General features: G+C 36.4%; 1 protein-coding gene and 1 long non-coding RNA gene across 2 annotated transcripts; one reads left to right on the top strand and one right to left on the bottom strand.

The window, feature by feature from the left end:
• Positions 1-1,466: 1,466 nt before the first annotated feature.
• On the bottom strand, positions 1,467-3,745 carry LOC139785231 (uncharacterized). The gene is made up of 5 exons (XR_011721862.1): positions 3,687-3,745; positions 3,086-3,185; positions 2,508-2,634; positions 2,150-2,224; positions 1,467-1,550 (listed from the first exon to the last, which is right to left on the bottom strand). It is a non-coding gene; the product is annotated as an uncharacterized lncRNA (long non-coding RNA).
• Positions 3,746-6,261: 2,516 nt separating this feature from the next.
• LOC139785230 (kelch-like protein diablo) lies at positions 6,262-9,110 on the top strand. Its single transcript, XM_071724401.1, is given in 7 exon segments — positions 6,262-6,633; positions 6,754-6,823; positions 6,825-6,854; positions 6,856-7,071; positions 7,153-7,850; positions 7,953-8,295; positions 8,473-9,110. Coding segments are annotated over 7 exon segments (1,866 nt in total). The 5' UTR covers positions 6,262-6,316; the 3' UTR covers positions 8,665-9,110.
• The last annotated feature ends 1,378 nt before the right edge of the window (positions 9,111-10,488 follow it).

Here is a 10,488-nt window from a genome sequence, read left to right as displayed (position 1 = left end):
AAGTATTATATAATAAAAAATCATAAATTTACTATTGCAATATTATAAATTTAGGTGTTCAGATATTTATATGTTGACGGTCGAAAAGTTTGTATCGACAATCGATAATGTTAACGCTCTCTCTTATTTACCTCCGGTTAACGTAATCGGCCGAAGGCCAGTTTTTCACCTTCTAACCGACCGTCAACTTTCGAAATATCCAATTAAATTTTCATATTCTTAAAAGTTAACGGTCGGTAGAAGTTAACAGACGTTGGAAATAGTGGCCCCGATTAAATCCCCAGAATTATCAACAGTAACTTCAAAAACTGTCTCGCAACAAAACAGCAGAAGAAAACTACAAGCTCACATGCTTTTCAAACATTTGCAAGCTTCTACGTGGCAATAGCATATAGGTTTTTGACAGCCAAGAAATTAGGATAGAGATGATCAGTTTAAGCTTTATATACAGCGACAATTCTTAAAATTAATTGGCCGAGTTAACCGAAGATAGTAAAATCGGCCCCTCGTCAGAGAAAAGGCTTCTCTCTGGGCTGCGTTCCAATATGCACTCTCAATAAAATCTATAGTTACGTCGCGTACACTAAACATTTTAGTTAACGACAGTGAATATTGGAACCAGAGAGAAACCTGAGAGCGGCTACGCCAGCGCCGCGGCGTTTTGCTTGTTAGGGCCTAAGCAGAATGGCTGACTTATAATTTTAAGACAATATTTTATGCTTTAAATCTTTTTTTTAGTAACGCACAATATCCCTTGTGTCACACAAGACAAGTATTGTGTGTTACTATTATAAAAACAAAGATTTAAAACATAAAACATTAATTGTCTTAAAATTATGAATCAGCCATTCTACTTAGGCTCTTACCGTTTTACTGGACTGCTTGATATGCCACTCGCACCTATTTCAACATTGGAACTACTTGGCATATACATTTTCTGGCACTGCCAATAAAGTCTTTGTGTATGTCCGTGCTATGCCCATAATTTTCATCTTAAGAAGCAATACTTTGTTATCAAATTGCATACATTTCTGGATACATATGATACGTATATTTAACAATTTAATTGCCACACATCTGTTATTTCAATAAATATGTTAATTATCACTCACCGACCCCGATGCGCAACCGCGGAATTATATCTGCCACGTAGCTACGTTGATTCTGTAACATACAAATATAAAATTCATATTAAAACGGTGTTTAAAAAAACCCAATATTTTAAAACATAATTTCTATGGCAACAAACTTTTTATTCATTATTTAATTAGATATTTATTTAAATAATTATACATTTTTTGAAAATAATCTTTACAAGAATCAATTTTTATAAACTATTAAATTACTCCTCTTTTTCTAACTATTATTTCTAAATTATGGTGAAACAAAAAGGATAAACAAAAAAATACTTTTATACAAAATAAAAAATAATATTTACCACAAAGTTGTTCCGCTGGCACCTGACGCCTCTCCCAGGCCTCCTCTTCCTCTCAGACTGTCCTCTCGGGTTGTCAGCTCCCTCGATGCGACACTTCCCGCATCGTTTTCTTCTGAAGCATATAAATAAATGATTTGATATTAAATAATTCTTACGCGCATCAAACTTCTTATTTATTATTCAAGTAGATATTTTTATTTCAATAATTATACGTTTTCCGAAAAAGATCTTTAGAAAAATAAGCTCTTTAACTATTTATTTTTATGAATTGTAAGATACAACTCTAGATATAAGTATCTTTTTCTGATTTCTGTTGTCTGAGTTTTATTGTCTAGGAAAGAAAAATTTTACTTCTACATTCTTTTAAGTCAACAAATTCGATATATTATTTTTAATGTATTTGAAACAAGTATAGTTTAATAACTTTTAAACGTATTTGATCCTCATTTTAATTCTATTTTTATAAATAGTTAAATATAATCATTACTCTCTATTTATTCTTTCTGTGTACCTGTGCGAGTGCAGCCTCAAGCACATTTTAGCACACCAAATTAATAAGTAATACAAAACAAGTCCGAGATAAAATATCTGTCATAAACATTTATAGCCCATTTATTTTAAGATAACGGATCCATGTAGTTCTGTATTTATTTTAGTACAATTATAATTATATGTAAATATAATCTTATACAATTTTCGTAGATTCATTACCTTATTAATAATGTTGTTTCGTTGTTTGTCACTCACCGATCGACAGTGGAGTTGTCAGCCATAGCTACGATAATTCTGTAATACAAATATAAGATTCAATTAAAACGGCGCTCAAAAATAATCAATAATTCAAAAGATAATTGTTACATGCATAGAATTTTGTTACGGCTTTTTAATTAAATTAATCATCAAAATAATTATAAATTTTTCAAAATCATAATATAGTTATCAGATATATTTTTTTCAAAAGGATCTGTATAGGAATAATTTAGTTTCAGATTATTTTTTTCTCTAATTATTATCTTTAAATTATTATAATAAAACAACTAATGTTACACAAGTAAACAATAATGCTTACCGCAAGGTTACTCCGCCGGCACATCGATAGTTCTCATCATAGACCTCCTCTCGAGTTCTATCATCCAGACCCTCTTTTTTATTTGCATTACACAATAGACGAGTTATACATATACAAGATGACTGATCTGTGACATACAAAAAAATTCAAATAAAAATAATGTCTAAAATAAATATATGGAAGAACAACTTTATACTCAAGTATTACTTTATTCGTAATTTAAATAAATATTTAATAAAAGAATAAGGTCTTAATAAAAATGTTTTTTTAGATATCAACTATGTTTTTTTAGATATAATTTAAACTATTATAAATTTTAATTATTTAAAAATATTTTATATATATTAACAATTAATAATTTATACATATTTATTAATATTAATTATGTCCATAAATAATTTATTAAATATTACAAAATCTCAAAATATGATCCAAGATATTTTATTTATAAACAATGTATTAAACATGCAATACATTATTATATTACACAGTGATCTGAAAACAATACTGCGCAAATAAATATTTATTTCTATCAGTTATAACAATTAATAGAAGATTATAGATTATGAAATGCTCACCTCGCTATTTAATTGTTACATCTGGTCCTCGCTTCCTCTCGGCTCCGGCTCTTATCCCTTCTTTCCGCACTGTTATTTCTTCGGCACTCACATCTGTTTCCTGAAACAAATAAAATATTTATTGCAATTGAACGCGATTAAAGTAATCACTACAATACAATCATCGCGCGGCTTTGCCATATACTTTGTATGATACTCTCGACATATATTAATCACACGCGACGCGTACTTAATTATATTGCGACAGCGGAGAAATAAATGTAGAAGAAATTATGGCACATTCTCGATATATATCAACGATATTTCAAATAAAAGTGCAACGAAATGTAAGATGACGTAAAAGGTTTTTCGGGTGCTAAAAGCGACGCGGCGTCACTAGATTGATTCGCGCGATAGATCTTACAATAGGTCGAACAAGGCTTTCGAAATACGCATTCGAACGGATTATCATATATCCCAGCGAGAAATGACCCATCGAATCGACGTCGATTCGATGGGTCATTTCTCGCTGGGATATTAATATCCGAGCGCCGAATCTATACTTCGCGATAGATATTGCAATAAATGTGAAATGCAAAGTTAATGCATGTTACATACTTACCAATTAAATAAGTCATGCCACTCGTTCCAGAACCGATCCGTCTCGTATTCGTCGCGTTCTGGAAAAGGAGAACGTAATTAATATGGCGGTGGCGCTTCGTTTCTCGCGCGCGGTCAACTTCTCACGCCGATAGGCGCCGCGGCGCGCGGCGTCGCTACACATCCCACTCTCAACTTCGCGATCAGGAATTTTCCAAACTTGAAAATCAAATATTACAAGCTCGCCTATTATTGCGATTGTTATTTTACATATTTTCTAGCGAATAGCGTATTAATATTTTTGGCAAATATCCGCGATATTCGCGACACTCGAAAATTCGATCGTCAATTTCGCGATTGCTTCGCGCGACGCGATGCGCGCTTTCGGCCGAACAAGTACCGCGGAATACGTATTACGTATTTTCAGGAAATATCACACCCGAGCTATAAATCTATACTGCGCGATAGATACCGCAGTGAATATAATGCATACAAGGTTAATATGTGTTATACTTACCGATTAAAATGAGCCGCGACGCCACTCGTTCGGGAGCCGATCCGTTCCGTGTCGGCCGCCTTCTGGAAATGGAAGGAGAACGTAATCAATATGGCGGCGGCTTCGTTTCCGCGCGGGCAACTTCACGCGTCAAAAAAGCGCCCTCGCCGCGCGCGCGGCGTCACTACGCGTCCCGTTTTTTACTTTCGCGTTTTCTCATTTCAACAATAAATGCTATAACGCTTGCTTCATATAGCAGTCATTTTTTGCTTTATGATCCTGATATTAGATATTAGTAAATATACAAGTTGATATTGTAATTTTTGAAAGTTGATATCTGCAATATTTGCAATACCTATATATCGTATAATCACTTTATTGAATATTCACCGCAAAAACATCTTCGGCCGAATAAGTCTTGCGAAATATGCGTTCTAATAGATCGTCAATGTGCGAATGCCGAATCTACGCGATGGTTAAATGTTAAATGTATTATAAGGAATAAATACACAGGGTTGATATAGGTTTTACTTACTAATTAATAAATTGCGATGCCAGTCGTCCCGAAATCAATTTGTTTCGTATTCATCACGTTCTACTATAATAATGACGAGATATTTGAATATGAAACTTTGATCTTGTATCACGTGTGATACTATGCAAGTCAAATGGAATATTCCAAAAATAATATTTCAATATTTGTCACAGAGATATATCTAACATGGATTGAAATGTTTATAATAAATATTATATTATATTGCTAAAGAATATCAAAAAACATTTCAATTTATATACAAGAATATTTTTCAATATATTTCTAAAATATATTTTACATATTGTTAGTAATAATGTTTGTATTATTCCAAAATCTTTATGAAATATTTACTACATATTTTTGGAAAATAAATTATTAAAATATTTATAAATATATTTATCATAAATATTTTGTGCTGTCTGGATCGATTCACATTCTATCGAAGTATTCGATTATCGAAATATCGAGACTCGGCATAATTGCGATATCGAGTGCGAGAGTGTGCCTCCTTCTCCACCCTCTATCTTATGGAAGTTGGGTCGAGTCGAGGCGAGTTCACGACAGCGGTTGGGGGTACGAGAGGACGCGCACCGTGATGCATCGTCACGGGAAAACGTCAAAATGAGAGCATCCTCGTGATAGTTCGCAGTGCGGCAGTGTGTTTTTGACTACGATCGCAAACGCCAACGGCGCCGTCGGCGACGTCCGAATCGTCCGATGTTACGCGACGGGCAGCCACGCTGACACAAAAACGTCGGCGAGCACCGAAACCGAAGACCGCGAGCACACAGAGCTTTGACAGCTCTATTTCTCTCTCTTTCTCTCTCTCTCTCTCTCCCTCCCTCTCTCATTGATATCGCCTGGCGGTCCGAGGAAAGCGAACGAAAGTGCGTACACACCTGCGGTAATCTGATCTCCGCTGCACACACATTCCTCGCGAGCGACATGCTTCTTGCACCTGCGTCCCTCACGAACCTCTTTTATGATGAGGTGCGAGGGTGCTCCAGAGATATCGCGAGACGTTACATTCGCAGCCTGTTTTCGATCGTGGCCGCGACGTAAACATTCGTCTCGGTCTCTCGCACTTTGCATTGTCCATTCCCTGGAAATTTCAGTGGGAAGCTGCCGTCTATACACACATTTCTCTTTATGTTTGTTTGGATTTTGAATGTGGAGTGCATGCGAGCTTTCAGAAGCTTTAACTACAATGTGTGAAGGCTTTCAAATCACAAAAATGTAATCTGGTATGCCTGGAGATATATTTGCTAGAAAGAAACATAAAGCGATGTCAGATGAGACACCGTCTACACACACGCTATTTCAAAGAAGGATCGCACTTATCACTGCTCTGAATGATTCACATGGTTATATAAAGCCTTGGTACCTCTCGTAGAAGTTAGAATATGTTTTATGTATGTATTTTTTTTTAACCCTCTTTCCTAATTTTTATCAGTATCTTACTTCAAATTACTTTAATCTACACAAGCAATAATTAACAAATATCTTATTTACTTAGGAATATGTATTTACACATGACATTAAGTTACATCTTGTCGCTCTAGGGAACCACAACATTAGGGGACCTGCTGCAGGCACATTTGAGACCTGCGGTGGTTGGTGAATGGTGTTGCAGATAGATTCCGTGTGGGGCTGGGCGTCACCCCCGCTGCGCCTCCAGCTAGCCGGGGGGACTAGGGGTGCCTCGGGGAGAGTGGCTGCGGGCGCCCCATCCTCGCAGAGGATGGGTGAAATAGTCGTGGAACGCGCTCCCTCCCCAGCACGCCTCAGTCATACCTCTGAGAAGCATCCTCGCGCGACGCTAACCGAGCTTAATGTTCTACGTCGTCATCGGGAGCTGTGCGACGTTGTTCTCAATGTCGGCTCCAGAAAGATATTCGCCCATCGCGTCATCCTTTCAGCATGTAGCCCATACTTCAGGTAATAATAATATAATGGCGCAAACGCGCGTTTGATATTTTTTTTCTTTGTATTTAAACGTATGCAGCGAATTGCGTAATCTTATGACAAATTCTATGTCTCTCTTTCTCTATTCTTCAGGGCCATGTTTACTGGGGAGCTGGCGGAATCTAGACAGACTGAAGTAACGATACGCGACATAGACGAAAATGGCTATGGAGTTACTCATAGACTTCTGTTACAACTTCTCACATTATCGTCGAAGAAGCTAATGTTCAAACTCTCCTTCCAGCAGCGTGCCTTCTTCAATTAGCAGAAATTCAAGATATATGTTGCGAATTTCTCAAACGCCAATTAGATCCATCAAATTGCTTGGGTATTCGGGCGTTCGCGGATACCCACTCGTGCCGCGAACTTCTGCGTATTGCCGATAAATTTACTCAACATAATTTCCAAGAGGTATGACACGTTCAAGAAATATGGCGTTAGTTGTTACTTTCCGATTTAGAGATATTATTGCTTTTATTATATACTTTGTAGGTAATGGAGAGCGAAGAATTTTTGTTGCTACCTGTCGGACAGTTGGTAGACATTATTTCATCGGATGAATTAAACGTACGTACGGAGGAGCAGGTTTTTAGCGCCGTGATGAATTGGGTGAAATACAATGTCACGGAGAGAAGGCAACATCTGGCACAAGTCTTACAGCACGTGCGACTGCCACTACTCAGCCCAAAATTTTTAGTCGGCACCGTCGGATCGGATCTATTGGTTCGTTCTGATGATGCTTGCAGAGATCTCGTGGATGAAGCGAAGAATTACCTACTTTTGCCGCAAGAAAGACCATTGATGCAGGGACCTAGGACGAGACCCAGGAAACCTACAAGACGGGGGGAGGTGTTGTTCGCTGTTGGTGGATGGTGTTCAGGTGACGCTATTGCCAGCGTTGAGAGATTTGATCCTAATACTGCCGATTGGAAAATGGTCGCACCGATGAGCAAACGGAGATGCGGAGTGGGCGTAGCGGTGTTAAATGACTTGTTATACGCGGTCGGCGGGCATGACGGACAAAGCTACTTAAATAGCATCGAGCGATACGACCCACAAACGAATCAGTGGTCTTGCGACGTCGCTCCTACAACTTCCTGCAGGACCAGCGTGGGTGTTGCTGTATTGGATGGATTTCTGTACGCAGTTGGCGGCCAGGATGGAGTGCAATGCCTTAATCACGTGGAAAGGTAAGTATCTATGTTAATTATTTTCTGACAAATGTTCAAATACATATACAAATATGTAAAATAGTGTATTAGCACTTTGTAACGATATATTTAACTTCGCAGATACGATCCTAAAGAAAACAAATGGTCTAAAGTGTCGCCAATGACTACCAGAAGGTTGGGAGTGGCGGTTGCCGTGCTCGGAGGTTATTTATATGCCATCGGCGGGTCTGATGGACAGTCACCTCTTAATACGGTCGAAAGATACGATCCAAGACAGAACAAATGGTCCCAAGTGTCCCCGATGTCTACGAGACGTAAACATCTAGGCTGTGCTGTATTTAATAATGTAATTTATGCTGTGGGAGGACGAGACGATTGTATGGAGCTTTCCAGCGCGGAACGTTATAATCCGCATACGAATTCCTGGAGTCCTATAGTAGCGATGACATCTAGGAGAAGTGGAGTAAGTTTTTTTTTGTTTATAAGGATTATAGATATCTTAAAACATGAAAATATATGAAAGAGCAGTTAGATGATTTGTCCGTGTAATAGACAACATCAATATTTGAATTATTTCAAAATTTAACCGCAATTATAAAATGATAAATCAGATTTTAACAATCGTCATCGTGTATTTCAGGTGGGTCTAGCGGTAGTAAACGGTCAATTGTATGCGGTAGGCGGATTCGACGGAACTGCGTATCTGAAAACAATTGAAGTATACGATCCGGAACAGAATCAATGGAAACTATGTGGTTGTATGAATTACAGGAGGCTTGGCGGAGGCGTGGGAGTAATGCGAGCTCCACAAACCGAAAATTACATTTGGTAGCTCAGGCCCCCCTCTTCAGCCCAAATGGCTGAAACTCCTTTAACTCCTCTTACACCGATAACGCCAGTTACGCCTGTAACACCTCCGGCTCCTGTATCGGTTCCTGTTATAACTAGTACTAGAAAACGCTACCGCCGATCGATGAGCATTATATAAGTAATGTATGCATTTTTGTAAAAAGACTTTGCCTTTCTCTGAAATTCCACGAGATCATCTTGCATCGATCTTCTATATTTAATTTATTTAATTTATTATTAATTTCGAGATAGCTCTTCGCTCAATTCAGCGCACAGATCACGTTATGGAAAAAAATGCAAATATTCTATCGATTTACTGCCGTTGTTTTACATTTTTATTACATCACATTATTTTATAAGATTCTTTGTTCATGTATTTATATTTTATTGTATTTTGCAATAATAAATTCCAGCTGTTTTAGATTTAAATGTCTAAAGTATTATTTAAAAAATGTTTTACATTTTTATTACATCACATTATTTTATAAGATTCTTTGTTCATGTATTATATTTTATTGTATTTTGCAATAATAAATTCCAGCTGTTTTAGATTTAAATGTCTAAAGTATTATTTAAAAAATGCATTGCAACTATTGTATACACACAAAGTTTCAAACATTTTATTATATGAAAAAAAAGAAAGGCAAAATCTCTTCCCTAACATTCGCCAGAAACATATGTGTTTTAAAAAGACATTTACATCTTCCAATCTTCGGTAAATAATCGAAATAAAAGCTTAAGTTTTCAGTAGAGTTTTAATTTAATTGCAAAGGGTCGTTTCTGTACCCAATAATTCAAGAATGTAATATAAGACATAATGATTTCTCTCTCTCTTTCTCTGTAAAGATACTCTGCTTTAAGTATGTAGATAACTCCTTTTGTTTATAAGACTGAATTTCAACCAGAGAATATTGAGATATTGAGAACCGTGATAAGTACAGTTTACATTCTCTTGTAAAGAAATATCAAGTTACATCACATTTTCTATTAAACTTTGTGAATAATTCGTACATCCAATGTATTTGATGCATTTATTATGTTACTGACGATTTGTGACAAATGCCAAGATGCACGCTCGAGAAAAAGCAATATGAATACTTGAGATTATAAATTATTTAAACACGGCTTTCTCGAAATCGTTTTCTTCGCGTTGCTACAAGAAGGCGCCATTTAACCAACATCATCTGTTACATACGTTTGTAAATCTCTACAGAGGAGTAACCTTTTCGTACAAAATGGTGATAGGGATCATTGATCAATAATCTCATAATGTAACATTCGTTGTAATTATAAGAATTAGCAGAATTGGCTAAGGGCGACCAATATTATATTAACAATGATAATTGCTTGTGATTTATTTTGGTGAAAATCAAATGATAATGTAAGAATTACTGGGATGATAAACGGCAAAAGCGCTTACAAACTGTCGCTGTTACATGTATGAGATTGTTGAAAGGCAGCAAAATGCATGTCTAGCGTAAGGACATATTGATGATGTAATGTAATTCTTTCTAAGCAATCGATTGCTCCGAAGATGATTGTTCCAATTCTCTCGAGTTCTACGATGGCTCATTAACGCATTTCTCAATTAACTGCTGGACTATTCTGCATAGTCCATTCATATTTAAGTTCTAAACTCATGATACCATGATAGAGGAGAAGTTGCTGTTCAGTTAACCAAATTAAACGTTACAATGGTACAAATTGTCGTAAAATGAAGTTCAAATATAAGTGTTCAGTACCCAATATTGTTTAATTAATTCTGACAAAGTTGCAGCTATATATACCAGGAGAATGTAATATTATT

The sequence above is a fragment of the Temnothorax nylanderi genome, unplaced genomic scaffold, assembly GCF_030848795.1.
Source record: "Temnothorax nylanderi isolate EJ_2023f unplaced genomic scaffold, tnyl_v1.0 TNYL_tig0760_pilon, whole genome shotgun sequence".
NCBI lineage: Eukaryota > Metazoa > Arthropoda > Insecta > Hymenoptera > Formicidae > Temnothorax > Temnothorax nylanderi.
This window is presented reverse-complemented; position numbering and strand designations above follow the sequence as displayed.